We start from the raw sequence: 20100 nt of genomic DNA, 5'->3' as shown, positions 1-20100 counted from the left end.
CAATCCAACCTTATAGGCAGATTTGCTTGGATAGGGTATTGAAAAAAATGAATTCTTTTCATTTGAAGTGCAGATTTTCTTTCAAACTGGGCGAATGATACAGTGGTCGAAAATAAGCCGGACATTGAAAAAAATGAATATTTTAATGATGGATTACGAAATTGAAACTTAAACTAAACGTTAAGTATAATTTTAAAAACAAATAAAATTTGAGTATCAAAATGGAACAAAATAATAGTTTAAGTACCAAGAATATAGTTCATCTTATTTATAAGGTTTAGGGTTTAGGCCTCATTTTGGCTGTCCAATACCTTTAGCCCCATTTTTGAAAAGGTATAATACCAAAAATAGTCCTTAATGTTTACCGAAATGGTCGTTTTGGCTCCTATTAATTTTTTAAGTATTTTGACTTCTAACATTTTACTTTGGGACAAAAAACTCATTCTATAGTTGAGAACTAATAGTAAACACATATTAACACTCCAAAATAAGAGCTTTTTTAACCTAAAATGAAACATTGAGACTAAAATATCTTATAAAAAATAGAGACAAAGGCAAAATGAATATTTTAGTAAACTTTGGGGCTAATCTTGGCATTATGGTGAAAATGAACATTTCGGATAACAATGGTGAGCCAGTGACTGACCTACACTCGGCTTCTCTTACCTTCATCTTTCTTTCTCCTTTTCATTTTCTCCAATCCAATACTGAAAATTGCAATGGCGGTATCATCTATCTCTTCATCTCTGTTCCCTTCTTTAACAATCCCAAATTCTTCTTCACCCAAACCAAGGCTTAGCTTTCTATCTCGGCCTTCACCACTCTCTTTCAACCCCTTGAAGCTCCCCAATTGTTCCCTCAAGCTTTCACAGTCCACTAAGGTTTTTGCCGCCCCTGATGATTTGGTAGAGACACCCGAGGTTCGAAAAAAAGTTTCTTTTTTTATATAATTTTGAGAACTTGGGAATTTAATGTTATGGATTTAGTTCTTTGGAATTGATGGGGTTGGGTTTTTAGAACTGTATTTGGGAGTAATTCTTTGTTTGTTTGCTGAGATTGTGGGGGAAAACAAAGATGAACCTTGGGAGCCTATTTGTACAGTTTGATTTGAAGCCCTGAACACCAAAAGGCGAGCTTAGTTGAATTTGGGTTTGATGGGGCTGGATTTCTACAAGTTTATTTGTTTGCCAAGAAACGTTAGAGAAAAAGTGAAACTTTTACCATTTCTGTTTTGTTCATACGGGCTTACCTCATTACTGTTGTACTCAATTTGAAACCCCGAACCCCAGAAAGCTTAATTGTACATTCAATTCCCGTTATTACGATTTGAACTTACTGCTTTGTCTTGCTTGCAGGTTGGAGGCTCCGAGCTGCCCGCTTCTTCCTCCGTCACCTTAGAAGCGGACAAGGTATGTATTCGGGATGGTGAGACTTGTTTAAAACTGTGAGACTGTGATGCAGCTTGAACGAATTCCGGAGTTAACCTCACTGAAAAATATATTTAGATGTAGTATGAGATTTCTGCTTTGATGATAATATTAGTAGTTAGTACATCAGCTATCTTCTAATATTATTCTATTGATGCTACTAGAAGGTTTTACGAAAAAGTTTTTAAGGTTCTTTTCCACCTTGTTCCAGTTTTTTAGCTTACTTTGTCTCTTTAAGAATTGGATGATAGGTAAGTTCTGTAAAAAGTTTATATATGTCGAATCATTATTGGCGATTTTCCCAGTTTTTGTCAGTGCTCATGGAATGCTGCTGTCTTATCTTTGCACATATGGTGATAATCAAGTATGCTATTGATTGTATGTGAGATAATCTTGGCCTAGATGTTTTCATTGTCGAATGGTACGAGGAAGAATAAGTAATGGTGTTGATTTTATTGCTGACCTCTCTTTGCATAAATGGTGAAAATACCAGGAAGGATGAATCATGGGGTCAGTGCTTGCCTGTTCTAGCTGCTAGTAGAGAATTATGTCATGTGGACCGTCAAGCACCTGAACTGCATGTTCTCGAAGAACAATTTACTGTAGTTGACACGGGTCTTGCTATTAGCCATGTTTATTTTTTAAGTCGAGGGGGATTCCGAGTGATTGGAAATCACTAGAACTCCAATGATGAAGTTAAACCACACTAGAAAAGCATACCTTCACCTTGGAGGATTGATGGTAGACTTGATCGATTTAGTATGATCGGATAGGGAATGAGGTGGATGCCAAGGTTAAAATACCGATTCTCCCTGCTTGAGCGGGACATTGCACCTGAGCTTTACCAAACATTGCAAAGAAGACCAAATCCCTGTTAGTTGGTGCCGTCATGCCGGTCGTCCTAGAATGTTTCGTTCCAAGACATTAAAATCTCTCCCGGTGTCCTCTATTGTCCTTGTCTCATGCTGGGTTCAATGATGTGTTCTAGATTTCTGTCTTGATTGACTATATTTTGATCTTGCTTTCTGGCGGATAAATTGGAGAATCTTACTCGAAATTCTTTTTGCAGGCGGCACCTAAGCAGAAGATTAGGATTAAACTCCGGTCATACTGGGTCCCCTTGATCGAGGACTCATGCAAGCAGATTCTGGATGCCGCTCGAACGACCAATGCCAAGATGATGGGACCTGTGTCATTACCAACCAAGAAGAGGATCTATTGTGTCCTTAAATCCCCACACGTTCACAAAGATGCAAGGTTCCACTTCGAGATTCGGACACATCAGCGCCTTATCGATATTCTATACCCAACAGCGCAAACGATTGATTCATTGATGCAACTTGACCTTCCTGCCGGGGTCGATGTGGAAGTCAAGCTCTGAAGAAGGCAACATTGTAGGTTCAGGTAAATTTTTGTACAAGTTGCTAAAGATGTCACTTAAAAAACTTATGTCAAGATTTGCTTCATCTGTTTCCTTGTTATTTCTTCTGCAACTTGAAGAACTTCAAGAAATGCAAATGTTCCAAAGTATTGAATTTGCTGATTGCAAAAGCTGAAGCCTTCTACTTTGCTTTGTTACTGAAAATAAATCGAGGATTATTACTCGATACACTGCCGAACCCTAATAGATAACGACTTTACACCATATGGGAACTAGTGGAAACAGATACGGAAATTTTGCAGCATGGAGCTTTTGACACCGGATCGAGTCCGTCCGACCAATCATTTTGATCGGTCATGGAAGAAGAGGTGGCAAATTTGATTTAGTCCATAGCTATGAATGAAGGGTTTCCCGTAAATCTTATTGAGAAACTATATACTGATATATATGTATATATATATTGCATTTGTAGCATTTCCAAGAAATTTCTTGGTGAAATAATGGATGCCAGAAACTGGAAATGCATAACTTAAACTACTAATATTATCTTCCTTCCTTGTTCCCAAAGCAAAGATGCTTTTCGATTTGGTGAGCTGCAATACTGGTTCTGTAATTATTTTTTTGAGTGGACACTTGTGGAAAAGATTAAACACCCACTTTCTAACAGGAGCTTTCAGATCTCAAAGTTAGGAATTACCACCCAGTCTTGTTTGGTAGCCTGGAAAGTGACAACTTCAAAGAAAGTTGATTTACAATCTTATATATATACACACATGTTATTCTTAAATTTGACTCATTTGTATTAAAAAAGAAGGCTTTAATGTTAATTTTTTAAGGAACGTGAGAGAAAAAGTGAATTATAGTAGTGGGTGTTTTCTTTTAGAAGAGTTCTTAGTAGTTGATTGATTGATTTTTTTTTTATGTTTGTGTTTAACAACGGAATCCAGATTATTCAAGATAAAATCTTAAAAATTAGGAGAACAATAAAAAAATTGTTTGATTTCGATGATTTTTGATCCGATGTAATATTAAAGTAAGTTAATTGATTCAGCTCAAAATGTTTTTTTTCCTTCTACAGTGAGAACTATTGTTGGTGTTCTTTTAAGCTTAGACCAAGCAAAGGAATGTGCATGTACCTTCACCTTTTACATGATATAATGCCATGAAAGACTAGTAATTTTTTTTCAAGCCCCACACGTTAAAAAAGAACAAATTATGTCATTTTACGTAGATTATTAGCAATGAATACAACGTTCAAGAAAACCCTTTTCATTATTCATATGATTACTCCTTGGAAGACAAGTTCACTGGTTAGGTTGTTGGAGGTTCTATGAAAATTATTGTAAAGAGCTCCTTAGATCTCGAATTTATTTTTCTGAAATAATAAAAAAATTACAGTTGTATTACAATGAGCAAACTCACTTGCATTATTTTTTCAAAAATAATTTTGCTTATTAACGAGATTCAAACTTAGGATTAACAAAGTCATGGGCTTAATGATCTAACCACTGCTCTATACCTATTTTTCTATTTTTAATGACAACAATTGATAAATATATTCGATTTCAAAACCCTTATTTTTTGAGACCATGTGCTGTCGCGCATTTTGCACACCCAGCTACGCCCTGGTCAGTTTCTGACCACTGAATCCCATGTTTCTGCATGGTGTGCGCTGACGACGATGCTTCTTGGCCTTTTCTTTTAGGTCAGCCAAAACCAAGTGACTATAATGCTGGAAAGATTTCCCCATATTTTCCTTTCCCTTTTCTGGTCCTGCTGATTACTAATTTACCATTTTTGGTATTTGGTAATTAAAGATTTTAATTGTGATTAAGTAACATTTATCATGATTATGATAATAATAAGTGCTGTTATAATTATTGTATAATAATAATTTCGACTAATGGATTGCTACTTCAATCTCCAGTGGAAACCAGGAAATAAAGTAAAAAGGCTTCGATAATTGGCATATCATGTGTTTGTGTTATGTTCAAAGTGAAAGATCAAACCTTTCCACTAACCTTTCCATTGCGTTTCAGTGCTTTCCTCTCTAGTTCTCTCCGCCTCCAAGCTTGCTCACCACACGCATATCTCTTTCCTCAAGTAGTTTTCCTTTTGTCTTTCTCTTTTAACCTCATTTATATATAAACACAAAACCAGAAGCTTTCAAGTTTCAAACCCAATTTTCTTCAGTTTAAAAAAAATGAAACTTTTTGCTTCATTCTTACTAATGAGTCCAGCTGCAAGTTTTGATTTTCTGACTAAACCCAGTTTGCTTCGTCACACTCAGTTTTGTTGCTTTTATTGGTAGTTTCATGGTGTGAGCAGAGTTAAGAATGGTGGAGGGGAAGGCTCGAAGGAGACATTAAGGCAAAGGCATGCCTCATGGTATAAGCAAACATTAGCTGCTTGTTTAGTTGTTTCAGATTTTAATGTCGTCTCTTGTTTGTTACGTTATTTCTATTAGTATAGAAATGGTTGGTCTGAGAAAAAAATGGTTATTCTTTTTTATTATGCGGCAAAAACACTTGCTTGGGGTGCAACATATGTTTATTTACACTGTCAGTTCTCCAATTCTGGTGAACGAAAGAGGCTCCCATTGTTGTTGAGAATTTGGTGGGGTTTTTACCTTTCAATTTCATGTTATTTTCTGGTTATAGACATTGTTCTCTTCCAAAAACATGTTTCTTTCCCAAACCAGGATTTAGTATCTGATGTTTTTTCTGCTGACTGGTTTGTTTCTATGTACTGGTGGGTTTTTAGGAAGAAATGAGGGTGAAGGTACCCTCCTAGAGGAGCCCCTTCTTAATGGAGATTCTGGTTTTAGTAATCGTGTAGAGTTTAGCAATAGAAAAGGGGGTGACACTGTGACCCCATATTCAAATGCTGGTCTTTTCAGCATTCTTTCATTTTCATGGATGGGGCCTCACATTGCTGCTGGCAAAAGAAGCCATTAGACCTTGAGAATGTTCCTCGTCTAGACGTCGATGATAGTGTTGTTGGGGCTTTTCCGAATTTTAGGAAAAGGCTTGAATCAGCTGATAGTGAGGGAAATGGTGTTACCACGCTTAAGCTGGTGAAGGCACTCTTCTTTTCAGCTTGGAAATATATTCTTTGGACGGCACGGTGGCTTCATATGTCGGTCCGTATCTCATCGACACCTTCGTTCAGTATCTGAACGGGAAAAGGGAGTTTAAAACCGAGGGGTATCTTCTAGTTGCTGCTTTCTTTGTTGCTAAGATAGTAGTGTGTGTCTCAGAGGCGCTGGTTCTTTAAGTTGCAGCAGGTTGGAATAAGGATGAATGCAGTATTGGTGGCAATGATATATAACAAGGGATAAACGCTTTCGTGCCAGTCGAAGCAGAGCCACACGAGCGGGGAGATTATCGATTTCATGACTGTTGATGCCGAAAGGGTGGGCGACTTTAGCTGGTACATGCATGATCCATGGATGGTAACTTTGCAAGTTGCTTTGGCCTTGGTGATCTTGTATAAGACCCTCGGACTAGCATCCATAGCTGCTTTCATCCCTACCGTGCTTGTCATGTTGGCAAATATTCTTTTGGGGAGAAAGCTGGAGAACTTTCAGGATAAGTTAATGGAATCAAAAGATACAAGGATGAAGGCGACTTCTGAAATTTTGAGGAATATGAGAATCCTCAAACTTCAGGGGTGGGAAATGAAGTTTCTCTCCAAGATTTTTGGTCTCAGGAATGTCAAGGAAGGCTGGTTAAAACGTTTCGTTTATACAAATGCCCTGACACAATTTCAATGAAAGCTCAGACAAAGGTGTCCCTTGATCGAATTGCTTCCTTCCTACGCCTTGATGACTTGCAGCCTGATGCCATTGAGAAGTGTCCAAGAGTAAGTTCTGATATAGCAGTTGAGATTGCCGAAGGGAACTTCTCTTGGGACTTATCATCCCCCACTGCAACACTAAAAGATATAAATTTGAAAGTTTTCCATGGTATGAGTGTTGCTGTTTGTGGTACGGTTGGCTCCGGCAAGTCGAGTTTGCTTTCCTGGGTTTTGGGGGAATTAACCAAGATATCAGGAACTCTTAAGTTTTGTGGTACAACAGCCTATGTTGCTCAATCGCCTTGGATACAAAGTGGCAAGATTGTAGACAAAATAATTTTTGGTAAGGAAATGGACAGAGACATGTATGACAAGGTGCTCGAAGCTTGGAACCTCAAGAAGGATCTTGAAATCCTCTCTTTCGGTGATCAGACGGTTATAGGCGAGAGGGGAATCAACTTGAGTGGTGGACAAAAGCTAAGAGTACAGATTGTGCGTGCTCTATACCAGGACGCTGATATCTATCTGTTTGATGATCCTTTCAGTGTTGTGGATGCTCACACTGGTTCTCATTTGTTTAAGGTAACTTCTTCCTCTGATTACATGGCATGTATGTTAAGAGTTCTTCTACTTTGGTTAGTGCTTTGCCTGAGAGTCTTGTTTGATCTTTTGAATGACAGGAGGTTTTACTGAACATGTTGTGTTCGAAAACAGTGATTTATGTCACTCATCAAGTCGAGTTTTTACCTGCTGCTGATCTGATTTTGGTGAGCTATGTACATTTATTTTCAATGACTTCCATCATTTGCATCGGATTCGAGAAACGGCTTAAAAACTGGACTTAACCTATCTTGTATATTTGTTAGGTGATGAAAGATGGGAGGATTGTACAGGCTGGAAAGTACAATGATATTCTCAGTTCGGGGACTGATTTTATGGAACTTGTAGGTGCACATAATAAAGCTTTGTCAGCCCTTGATAATTTTGAAGCAAGATCTATTTCCGAACGAACTACGAGTGAAGGTGCTGCAGAAAGTACTAATGGGTAGCTGCAGAAAGCGGAAAACCAAGGCAACGAGAGCGGCAAAGTAGACAATGCTGGGACTAAAGGACAGCTTGTTCAAGAAGAAGAGTGAGAGAAAGGAAAAGTCGGGTTTTCGGTTTACTGGAAATACATCACAACAGCATATGGAGGAGCTCTTGTGCCTTTAATATTGCTGGTACAGATTCTGTTTCAGATTTTTCAAATTGGTAGCAACTATTGGATGGCTTGGGGATCACCTGTGTCGGCAGACGTAAAGCCTCCTGTTGGGAGCTTTACACTTATAATGGTCTATTTCGCCTTGGCTATTGCAAGTGCCTTTTCCATCTTTGCCAGAGCCATGCTTCTTAATACAGCCGGATATAAAACAGCCGGATATAAAACAGCCACTCTTCTTTTTAAGAATATGCATTCTTGCATTTTCCGTGCTCCTATGTCGTTCTTCGATTCCACACCAAGTGGAAGAATCCTCAACAGAGTAAATATCTGATGGTTTCCTGTATGCATACCAAAGATTCCATTTATGTTCAATGGCATTTTCTCCTTGTTTTTGAAGATCTATAACCGGTTTTCCTGCTTCGTATAGGCTTCCAAGGATCAAAGTGCAGTCGATATGAACATCCCTTATCAAGTCGGGGCATTTGCTTTTTCGGTTATTCAGCTACTTGGAATCATTGCAGTCATGTCTCAAGTCGCTTGGCAGATATTCATCATTTTTATTCCAGTGATTGCTACATGCATTTGGTATCAGCCAAGTTGCTGAATTGTGGTTATGGAATGCATGAAATCATGAACTCCAATATTGCCTTATTAGCAAACACATGAATTCTCGTAATCTCGCAGCAATATTACATATCTTCTGCTCGAGAACTTTCGCGGCTGGTTGGAGTATCCAAAGCTCCATTATTACAGCATTTTGCTGAACAATTTTAGGAGCAACAACTATAAGGAGCTTTGATCAAGAAAAAAGATTTCAAGTCACAAACATGGAACTGACCGACTCGTATTCTCGTCCAAAATTTCACGTTGCTGGTGCAATGAAATGGCTGTGCTTCCATCTGGACTTATTGTATTGTATTACTTTTTCCTTCTCGTTATTCTTTTTAATCTCTTTACCAGAGGGAGTTATCGATCCCGGTAATTAAATGCAGATTCAGATTGGCATCTTTAACAACTAATGTTCCAGGAGACTGACTTGATGCATTTTCTTTTGTTTAGCGATTGCTGGGTTAGCCGTAGGCCCGTGACGTATGGACTCAATCTGAACATATTGCAAGCTTGGGTGGTTTGGAATATCTGCAATATGGAGAACAAAATTATATCTGTCAGTAGAGTAGTATCCCTAGTGAGCCTGCCCTTGTGATCGAAACTAATCGCCCGGACCGTCATTGGCCATATCATGGAGAAGTTCAAATTCGTGATCTGCAGGTAAGGCAGCTTGCCGTGTTTATGACTGATTCCAATTTATTGACAATATTGCCTTTGAAATAAACAATATTGATCTCGATGTTGGTACGATATGCCCCACACATGCCACTCGTCTTGTGAGGTCTCACGAGCACATTTCCTGGAGGGTTGAAAACCGGCATTGTGGGGAGAACAGGCAGTGGTAAATCAACTCTCATACAAACACTTTTCCGAATCGTTGAACCTACTGCAGGGCAGATTGTAATTGACAGTGTCAACATCTCATCGATCGGACTGCATGATTTGCGGTCACGACTCAGCATCATCCCTCAGGAGCCTACCATGTTCGAAGAGACTATACGAAGCAATTTGGACCCTCTTGAAGAGTACACAGATGAACAGATTTGGGAGGGTTCATTAGTAAATCTGTATCATTTTCTTTATGATTGGTATTTGAAGTCTAGCATCTACCAATGTGTGTTTAATTTTCAAAGGCATTGGATAAGTGCCAACTTGGGGGTGGAGTTCGATTGAAGGAAGGTCTGCTCGATTCTTCAGGTTCGATATTCTATCGTATAACTTGTAATACAAGTTAATACTCATTCCTTTTGCATCATATAAATTGCTTAATATGATGATACTTTTGTAGTTAGTGAGAATGGAGAGAATTGGAGCATGGGCCAACGGCAGCTAGTTTGTCTCGGACGTGTACTTTTGAAGAAAAGCAAGATCCTATTGCTCGAAGAAGCAACAGCATCGGTCGATACAGCCACCGATAATCTAATTCAGACAACGTTAAGGGAGCACTTTTCCGACTGTACGGTCATAACAATTGCTTGCTGAATAACTTCGGTTCTCGACAGTGATATGGTTCTTCTTCTAAGTCATGGTTAGTAGTGATAGTTGCTGCTTGTAAGATAGATTATCCAGAGCTCATTTCATTCAAAACCTTTTAAACTGTTTGCAGGACTTATCGAAGAATATGGTACCACGTGGAGTTTGCTCGAAAACAAGTCTTCATCGTTTGCGCAGCTCGTAGCGGAGTACACCGTGAGATCGAATTCAGGGTTCGAGAAGTCGGACTGAATTAGATGATGATGATGAAAACTAAGTGTTGCAAATCAGAATGTTAATTTGTGACAGCGGATGCTGCTCATTGTTTTGTGCCAGTTTCTTGGCTCTGATGATCGTTATCAGTTGAACTTACTGCTGTAAGCATTCCACAAATAAATACCACTTTTCAACCCTACAGCCAACACATCATTGGGTACCAAGTGTCGTATACCACGTGATCAAAATAATAACATATTATATCTTACGTTATAAGAAGTGATAAAATATTATATGTCATGTCATTTAAAATGATGACATAATATACATCACATCATTTAAAATGATAATATAACACATATATTATTTGAAGTGACGATCTATTATATATTACGTTATCATAATAATTACATAATTTATACATGTCATATAGGTTGATGATGTAACATATGTTGTATCATTAGTTAAATATATGTAAAAATATTGCAACGGTAATATATCACTCGTTAGTAAATTAGATTATTTTAATAAAAATTAAAACAATTAAAATATTTAAAAAAATAAAAATCTATTTAAATAAATATTGGAGCTCATTTTATTATTATAACTTTAAAATGTAAAGGATCAATATTTTTTTATGAATAATCAATTTAAAATTTAATTATTAAAGGGAGATTTTAAATTGAGTAATCAGAATTTATATCAATCTAAACCGAACATATTGAAATTATTAAAATTTAATAATTTTTCATTTTACATTTAACGCTCATATCTTTAAGTATCTATGATGTTAGAACTCGAATCATTAAAGAATAATAACAATTAATTTACCACAAATGTCACTTGGTTCGTGCCAGACTTTTTAAATTAAATTAAATCGAAATTAAATTTCGACTTTTTCAAATTGAATTCTTCTTATTGATATAAATGGCCCTTGAATCCTCAATTTTTAGCCGACCCACTTTCATTTATTCAACAAAGTCCTCGTCTTTCATGCTTCTAAATCGAAACTTGAAGAACTCATCAAATTTTTTTTCCAAAACCAATCACTACCCAACTCCTGTTATCTCCACCTGCTCAAATCCCTGAGTTTTCAAAGCTTTTGGAGTGCCCAAAAATGGTGCTTTTGGACACAAGGGATTGCTTAGGGAAGAAAAGGAACTGAACAGAATTTGAATTTGGTGAAAAGGGGTATTTTGGTGGCATTGGTTTGTGGTGTATTGGTGTCTGAGTGCAAAAGAGTTTTTGCTGTGGAGGGAGTGGTTAATGCTGGCTATGGAGTGATTGGGCAGTGCATATTGTTGTTGAGGAATGCTTGGCCTAAAGCATCTATGATTCTTAAAGTGTTTAAGGAACAAGGTCTGGTATTGACTACTCTCTTGAGTTTGTCTGCCTTCTTCTCAATGGCTGAGACTGCTATAACTACATTGTGGCCTTGGAAGGTACTTGGTGTCTTTGAACTAGGGTTTCATAGTGTTTATATTCATAAATGCATATTTGTGGTTGTTCAATTATGGAAATCAGAATTCATTTGATTCGGATTGTTGCATGTTGGAAAGAATGTAGATGATTTGGTTAGTTTGTAAATGGTGTTTGCCCTATGTTATACTGGCTGGTATCATCTTCCAAATAAATGAAAAATTTAGAAATAATACCTTTGAGAAAATGAGCATAGCGGAATTGAACACATACTCAGTCCAACATAAATGGTGTTTGTCCTATGTTATATTGGTCATGATTGAATTTGAATGATATCAATCTCTTCTAGATATTAGCTCGATAATAGTTACTTATAAGAGGAGCCCGATTATTTATGTTGAGCACAAGAGGAAGACATATAAGCACATTAGAGTGAAAAGGGAGAAAAAAAGATGTGTAAAAGAAGGAAAACAAATGGAGAAAATGATAGAGAATCAACTTAAGAATAAGCCAGTCAACGACAACATAAAGTTTTATCATTTCAACTATTAAAACATAAGTCAACATCAGTTAGTGATCCAACCCTTAAGAATTTTGTTGATGAGACAAACCTTTTGAAGTATAAATTGCACTTTGATTTATAGTTACAGATGATTAAAATCTCTGCTGCAGGTTTCCTTCATTGAATACATGATCAAACCCTTAGGAATTTTGCCTTTCATTGATAATTTGATGTTGATTTGTGTCAGGTACGCGAGCTGGCTGAGAAAGAGTCTGAAGATGGTGTTTTTAAAATGCTTTCGAGTGATGTAACGCACTTCCTCACAACCATTCTTATCGGCACCACGTACTCTTCTTTTCTTGCCATGACCTTGACCGGTTCCAGTTCTATTTTCTTTTTCCAGCTCTAGCTTGAATGTATTTCTTCTTTTGGATGTAATTTCTCAACTCAGGGTGGTCAATATTGGAGCAACTGCTTTAGTTACAGATGCTGCAACAGCAATATTTGGGGAAGCTGGTGTTAGTGCGGCAACTGGAGTAATGACCGTATGTATCAATTTGAGGTTGCATGTGTGGTATGCTTGCATCTTCTTGTCTTTCATATATTTTGATTTTATTAGAAGTCATCAAGAGGAGTTGTTGCCGGTCAGTGCATGGATATATAATATATCTACTCATGCTATAAATATCGGTTACCTTTTATCGTATGGTGCTAGGTTGCCATATTGCTTCTCACTGAGATCACTCCAAAGAGTATAGCTGTTCACAATCCCACAGAAGTTGCCAGATTTGTGGTAAGTTCCCATCCCCTCAAGAAAACATTCATTTGGATATTCAAAATTGGCCGACTGAACTGTGGTTAAAATATTTCTAGGTCAGGCCAGTGGCATGGCTCTCGGTAATACTATATCCAGTCGGAAGAGTTGTGACATATCTATCAATGGGAATGCTCAAAATTCTTGGTCTAAAAGGAAAGAGGTGAAGAAAATGGTTTCCTGGTTTTAACCTATCTGAATCTTCCAAGTAGCCATGCATTATCAGTTTTGTTTGCAATGGTCTGTCAAATTTTCAGCATATGTCATCATTGTGTTTTATGCCTTCTAAACGCTCTTCTAAACGCCTTATGCCTTGTGGCTTTATTTTAGTGAACCATACGTTACTGAAGATGAATTGAAGTTAATGTTACGATGAGCAGAGTTGAGTGGAGCAATAGAGGAGGAGCAGCAGGTAACAATTATATATCATGTTTATTATAAGTACATAACTACATATGAATAATTTTGATTGAGCATTTGATTAGCACAACATTTTATTTGCAATGGGTGTTTTCCTGTTATCTTATCTTCTGTAGCATTTGACCAGTGGGTCTTCAATGAATGCAAAATGAATAGCTCCAGCTTAGCTATCCAGTAGAATGCCTATCTACAGGCATGCTGCAGTTATTGTTCTCTATGATCCCTGTTTATACTTGACTATTTGCATAAATCTAAACGAATCATTCATTGGTTCCTCTCTCTTCGTTTATGGTTTTGGTGCTCTTACTTTTGGAATCCCCTTGCAGGATATGATTGAAAATGTATTAGAGATAAAAGATACCCATGTTAGAGAGGTGATGATACCTGTTGTTGATGTAGTTGCAATCGATGCTAGCTCGACTCTTGTTGAGTTCCACAATTTGTGGTTGACTCATCAATATTCAAGGTAGGTAAACGTAGTAGTTAGTAATTAAGCTTTTGGCTTTTTTCCTTAAGAACACGCTAAGAGATCTGTTGAACTCATTTTTGCAGGGTGCCTGCTTTCGAGCAGCGGATTGACAATATAGTAGGTATTGCATATGCTATGGATTTACTAGATTATGTTCCAAAGGTGAGACAATTTCTGGTCAAAGTTATTTTTTTTTTGTTCTTTTAATTGATAAGACCTTGCTTGTTGATGCATGCAACAATGCCATGGTGCAGAATTATAATCTGTTTGATTTTGAAGGGTGAACTGCTAGAAAGTACTACTGTGGGAGATATGGCTCACAAACCTGCATACTTTGTGCCTGGTAATTCTGTTGGTTTCAAGCTTTGAGTTTATGCTGTTGAATTACCTTTCTATCTCAGTACTCATTTGGCTAATGTTAGATAGCACTTTGGTTTATTGTCATCATATTTTGGGTGTCAACGCGTGCCTATAGATTATATTCCGAGAAGTTATTACTCATAGTATTCTCAATTTGTTTTGCAGATTCAATGTCAGTCTGGAATCTCCTTAGAGAGTTTCGAATCAGGAAGGTTCACATGGCCGTTGTTCTTAATGAATATGGTGGAACAGTGGGGTAAGGCGTTTTCTTAATTTTGAATGATTTTGTATTTACATTTCTACTCTCGAATGTTTCTTATCTGTCAGTAGTTTCTGCTAAAAATGTAGTTTTCATGTTGTGTGGCATTATTTTATTTGTATGGCATAACTTAACTGGTTTGCTATACGAAATTAATACGAGATCGATTAGTAGTGCATTTCTCTTTTGTCTCTCTTTTTTTAATTATTAATTTTGATTTTTATGATGAACAGATAGTCACCTTGGAAGATGTTGTCGAGGAGATTGTCGGTGAAATTTTCGACGAAAATGATTCAAAAGTAAGGCTTGCTACATCTTCGAGAACTTTATTAATAAATTAGCTCCTCTTCTATAAACTTTATACTCCTAATTTTTTCAATTTATTCCAATTGCTACTTTTCGTTATTCCACTACTAGGGGATGTTAGTGAAACTTGCTCAAGGTATCCGAAATCAAGACTATTGTTACGCTTCAAATTTTCTGCACAATGATTAATATTTTGCTTGGTTCTTATATGTTTGTTTCCTGCTATAACAGGAGGAGATCCAGAAGAAAACCGGCTATATCGCAATGCGAGCGGAGGGTATCTTTGATGTTGATGCTAATACTTCTATAGATCAACTTTCCGAAGATCTAAACATCAAAATGCCAGAGGTATATCACTTGTATTACTCATAATTATTGATATAAAACAAGGGTCTGGATCCAGATATGTGAAGTGTCTGTTTTGTCGATTTATACCTGTATTTTCAACGTATTTTTTCGTTGTTTAGGAACATCAATATGAGACTGTGTCTGGTTTTGTATGTGAGGCATTCGGTTATATACCGAGGACAGGTGAGAGTGTCAAAGTAATGCTTGAAAGGGATAACGAAGAAGACGATGATGAGAGTTCCGAAGTTTCATCTGATCGCCAAGACCTGAAGGAAAGGCATCAGATATATAAACTCGAGGTACAGTTCGACCCTTTTCGAGATATGCATTTATACTGAATAATGTAGCATTTGGAGTGTAGTTGAATACATATAGAATGAAAGCAGTTTACACTGATGACACTCGGATTATGAAAGAATTAGACTGCCCATTTTGCAACTTAATTGTGAGCATCTTGTCTTGGGCTGCAGATATTGGCAGGAAATGCCCGGAAAGTTAGTGCCGTTCGATTTGAGCAGATAAACAACGAGGAAGCGCTATTAGATGCCACGGCAGTAACTCCGATGGTTCCGAAAATCATGAAGAAATGGGGCAGTAATGAAGACACGAATAATGGTATTCACGATGAAGGTTCATTTGAAGAAAAGCAAGACGACGACCCCTCGGATCAGTATGTAATTGCTGACCATAAAGAGGATAATGAGAGCCCTAATGGACAATAATTGTATTACACGAGTTGTTTTTTCCTCTCATTTGTCATTTCCCCTTTCTTATTTTTTTACAGCTTCTTAAGAAGAGGTAAAGACTGTAAAAATGGGAGAATTGAAACAAAAGAACAAATAGATCAACATTGTACAAATTTTCACAGAATGAAGGGTCAATGGTGCCTGGGGATAAAGACCTATTTACTTGATGAAATTCAGGTTAAACGTAACATTCGAAAGTTATTGTATTTAACTCGATTTCTGTTCGAGTTTTCTATGGTATATGTCTGTTTACTAATTACTTGATTCCCAAGATGGAACAATGTTTCCATGGAGACGAGACTAGATTCGGGCTCAACCGGTAGTCGTGTCTCATTGAACCAACTGTCCGATCATCGGAAGCAGAACGAATTCTACCGAGTCTGTTCAGCAAGCTCCGAAATGAAGGATGGTCAGCTACTTGAGATATAATCTCATGCTGCAGTGGATCTTCAAAGAAATTGATAAGAGTGTAACCTCCCAATCTTCGTGTTAGTGACCAAACTGTAAGAACTTTCTAACTCAGTGGTTTGAATTAGAATAATTTGATAATTCAAAGATTTATGGTGAAATTTCTTTATAGGGCTTGATGAAAAATTTGTTATATTGGAGAGGGCAATATGGTCTTTGCATATTAAAGGATAAGTATCTCCTTTATTAAGTGTTTGGCACGTGGGTTTTGGGAGTATCTGAAAACTCCTTCCTTGCTCTTTCTTCTTCTACATGAGCTCCATTTCTAAAGGTAATATTCTGAAATTTATGAGTTTCCTTTAATTTTTGGGTTGTTAATGAAAATTTGGGTAGTATCTAAAGGAGAGCTTATATAGGATTTAAACAACAAGATGAGTAAATTAAGAAAGGATTTGTAAAATGGGTCTTAAGATGAATTTTTTATATGGTTTGGTTTTTAGAGTTTTAATGAGATTTTTTGAATTGTCAATGTTCTAAATTAAGAGTTAGAAGTGTTAGAATTGGTTAATAACATGTTTGAAATCTTGGTATGATTTTAAGATTCAAGTGTTCAAACGAGAATTTAGATAATTAAGAGTGGTAAATGAATACTAATTGGTGTATAAGTATAAAGGTGAGTTTTAAAGCTTGAGGGTGATGAATATAGGAGATTTGGGAAGTTTCTGGGTTGATTTTCGAAGTGAAAATGGACATTCTGGGCTTCAAGTATCGGTACCCTTATGAACAGTACCGATCTTCCTGGGTTAAATATGAGTATTTTTTAAGGGTTGTATCGATACCTGTTAAGAGTGGTATTGATATTGTAAGGGTAGTATCGATACCTGAAGGATGGTATCGATACCCTTAAATCATCGAATGCCAGTTTGGTATCGGTACCTTGAGGAGGTATCAATACCCTTGAAACATCGAATGATATATCAATATCGGTACCATGAGGAGGTATCAATACCCTTGAAGGGGAGTATCAGTACTGTTTAGGTAGTACCGATACTTCTAAATATGAGATGGAAATGAAGAGTTTCTTGCATCCCAAGTTATTCTGATTCAATACAATTGAGTTGAAGAACGATATTGATTTTCGATTGTTTTGTGTCGTGATTGAACGTAATCAAATTTCGGTCAGCTCGATATATTAAGTATCAAATCAAAACGTGTTAACGATTTGGATTAGACTTCAGTGAGGCAAAGGTGAGTGCAACTTCTCGGTTTTTCAACAGATTTGAGGAAGGCTTGCGTTAAGCCAACCTCAGTGTTTTTGATCGAAAACGTTACAATTTCTTTATGTTATATTTCAATATTTTATTCAAGTTATATTATACAAGTTATGTTTTATTATCATACGATTATGGAAATGTGAACTTTGAATCAATGAATGTGAACAAACTCTATGAGAAAGAAACTATGTGAATAAGAAACATTGTGAATAATGATTAAACATAATTATATGATTTATAGCCCAAAGTATATGTGTTGAACTATGTTTCGATATAACAATTTAAGGCAAAATGGTTTTTGGACTTGAATTGAATTTACAAAATGTTTTTGGACTTAATTGAATTTATTCAAAGTTTTTAAAAGGTTTCAAAAATAATTCAAAATCAATTAAAATTCGGATTTGAGCCAAAAATATTTTAAGGGGTTTCAAAATTGCCCAGGGAGTATAGATTCCCCCCCAGGGGGTACAGATACCCCGGGTACAGATACCCCCCCCAGGGGGTACAGATACCCCCATGCAGGTTTTTGCCTCCGAGAAAAATAGAATGTCCAGGGGGTACCGATTCCCCCCCAGGGGGTACCGATTCCCCCCTGTTCAACAGCCCAACGGTCATAATATTTGAATATTATGAAGGGGTATCGATTCCCTATGAAGGGGTACCGATTCCCTCTATTCTGGGCAACCTTTTAGAGTATAAAAATCATCCCCAAACGGCTCCAAAACATCCCCAACGGCTATATACGACTTCAAACTCATTCCAAGCTATAAATACAAGCTGAGGACACTTGAAGAAGCAAGAGAACAACTATCCAAGCAATCAAACACAAGAGAATAATTTTTCAATCTTATTTCATCTTTCTCTTGTAAATATTTTGTTCTTGTGAGCTCAATCTTGTAAACACCTACCTTAGAGAGGTTTTCTTGTTTACACTTATTTCCTTTTGTAAAGGGGAAATGTTCTAGCTTAGCCCGTGTAAAAGCTAGGGAAAGGTTCTAGTTTAGCCCGGAAAAACTAGGGAGTTGTAAGGTTATCTCTTTGTCCTCAAAAGAAAGAACAAATTAGTGAATTTGTTGGAAAATCCTTGGTGATGAGCTAAGGTAGTGGATGTAGACTTTGGTTGATAAAGTCGAACCACTCTAAATCGCTGTGCAATTTTCTATCTTTCAATATCCTTACTCCCTAAACACAAAACCATTCCGACCCCTCTTTGCAAACCGTTTCGGTTGTCGATTCGAGCTTTCGGAAATTCCAACAATTGGCATCAGAGCCTAACTCGTTAAGAAGGTTTAACCACCTTGAGACGATCCTAGAAGAAGCTCCACCAATTCCCGACACAACCGAGAAGATGGCTTCCACCTCCGGCTCGTTCCACATGGAAGACTCCCTACCAACAGACAAGCCTCCATACTTCAATGGAGACAACTATCATCATTGGAAGAAATTAATGAAGGTATTCATCCAATCCAATGATCTTGATGTATGGGAGATAATCGAGAATGGCTACTCTTCTCCAAAGAAGAAGGAGAAGAAGCGGAGTGACAAAGAACTGAAGAAAGCTCAACTTAATGCCAAGGCCATGCACATGTTTTGTGCATTTGATCATGAAATCTATGAAGGGGTTTCTTCATGTTCAAGTGCCAAGGAGCTTTGGAATAAGCTCGAGCAAATCCATGGAAACAAGAAAGAAGAACCAACAAAGGTGGTATCTCTAATGGCTTATGAAGAGCTCGAGGTATCTTCTAACTCAAATGAACTTAATTCATATACATTTGATGAGTTACAAGATGCTTTTAATAGGTTATATTTGGAGTTTGAGACCATGAACTCCAAATATAAGAAAATGATTTCAAAATTTAAAATTGAAAGCGATTTTCTTTTAAAAACAAAAATAGATTTTGAAAGCCAAAATGAAATTTTGAAAAAGGATTTAGAGCTTTCAAAAATAAAAATTGATAGTTTTGAAAAAAAAAATTGATTTAAAAGTTAAGCTTGAATGCTTAACAAAAGAAAAAGAAATCATTTTAAATAATTCATTTAGTTCAATAATGACAATATGCTCACATTGTCATTATCATGGTCATTTGGAACATACTTGTCCTTTGAAGAAAGGAAAACGTTTTAAAATTAGGCAAGTATGGGTTCCGAAAGGATCAAGGGGCATTGAAACTAACGTCCAAGGATCCAAAGCAATTTGGATACCAAAATCTACTTAAATGTCTCTTGTAGGTGTGTGGGAGCAATGATGATGAGAGTGATGATATTCAAGATGCTCTAGCCACACATGAAAAATGAATGGGTAACCTCTAAGCTTAATACTTTTAATTTTGGTTATTTGGTTGCTAATTTAATTTTAAGCATGCATGAGTTTTGATTTTAAGTAATTATGTATTATTTTTAATCTCATGTATGTTAAAAAGAAATTATGATGAACATTTTAATGTCTTAATAATTTTTCAAAATTTTTAGTTCATCATAATAAAATTTTGGTCAAAATTGGTTGTAATGCAATTGATATCTCTCTAACAATTGATATCAATTTTTCAAATACTTTGATTTTACAAATTTTAAAAAATTTTGACCTAAATTTGAATGTTTATGCATGTGGTTTAAATGAAAATGATATATCTCTAACAATTGATATCAAAATTTTCAAATGCATAACATTTT

General features: G+C 36.6%; 1 protein-coding gene and 2 pseudogenes across 1 annotated transcript; all 3 read left to right on the top strand.

Moving 5' to 3' along the window:
* The first annotated feature begins 653 nt into the window (after positions 1-653).
* LOC120178692 (30S ribosomal protein S10, chloroplastic-like) lies at positions 654-2995 on the top strand. The gene is made up of 3 exons (XM_039184484.1): positions 654-920; positions 1356-1409; positions 2497-2995. The coding sequence occupies exons 1-3, from the start codon at positions 720-722 to the stop codon at positions 2806-2808; spliced, it is 567 nt and encodes a 188-aa protein (XP_039040415.1). The 5' UTR covers positions 654-719; the 3' UTR covers positions 2809-2995.
* A 1843-nt stretch (positions 2996-4838) lies between these two features.
* LOC120178693 lies at positions 4839-10242 on the top strand (annotated as a pseudogene).
* A 790-nt stretch (positions 10243-11032) lies between these two features.
* LOC120178682 lies at positions 11033-15799 on the top strand (annotated as a pseudogene).
* The last annotated feature ends 4301 nt before the right edge of the window (positions 15800-20100 follow it).

The sequence above is a fragment of the Hibiscus syriacus genome, unplaced genomic scaffold, assembly GCF_006381635.1.
Source record: "Hibiscus syriacus cultivar Baekdansim isolate YM2019G1 unplaced genomic scaffold, ASM638163v2 tig00112368_pilon, whole genome shotgun sequence".
Classification (NCBI taxonomy): domain Eukaryota; kingdom Viridiplantae; phylum Streptophyta; class Magnoliopsida; order Malvales; family Malvaceae; genus Hibiscus; species Hibiscus syriacus.
This window is presented reverse-complemented; position numbering and strand designations above follow the sequence as displayed.

What these genes read in the sequence shown, in the direction of transcription:
- LOC120178692 (XM_039184484.1), top strand. Translation starts at nt 720, where the DNA reads ATGGCGGTATCATCTATCTCTTCATCTCTGTTCCCTTCTTTAACAATC. An exon ending in ATTTGGTAGAGACACCCGAG is followed by an intron (nt 921 to 1,355) that starts GTTCGAAAAAAA and finishes TCTTGCTTGCAG; the next exon opens with GTTGGAGGCTCCGAGCTGCC. An exon ending in TCACCTTAGAAGCGGACAAG is followed by an intron (nt 1,410 to 2,496) that starts GTATGTATTCGG and finishes TTCTTTTTGCAG; the next exon opens with GCGGCACCTAAGCAGAAGAT.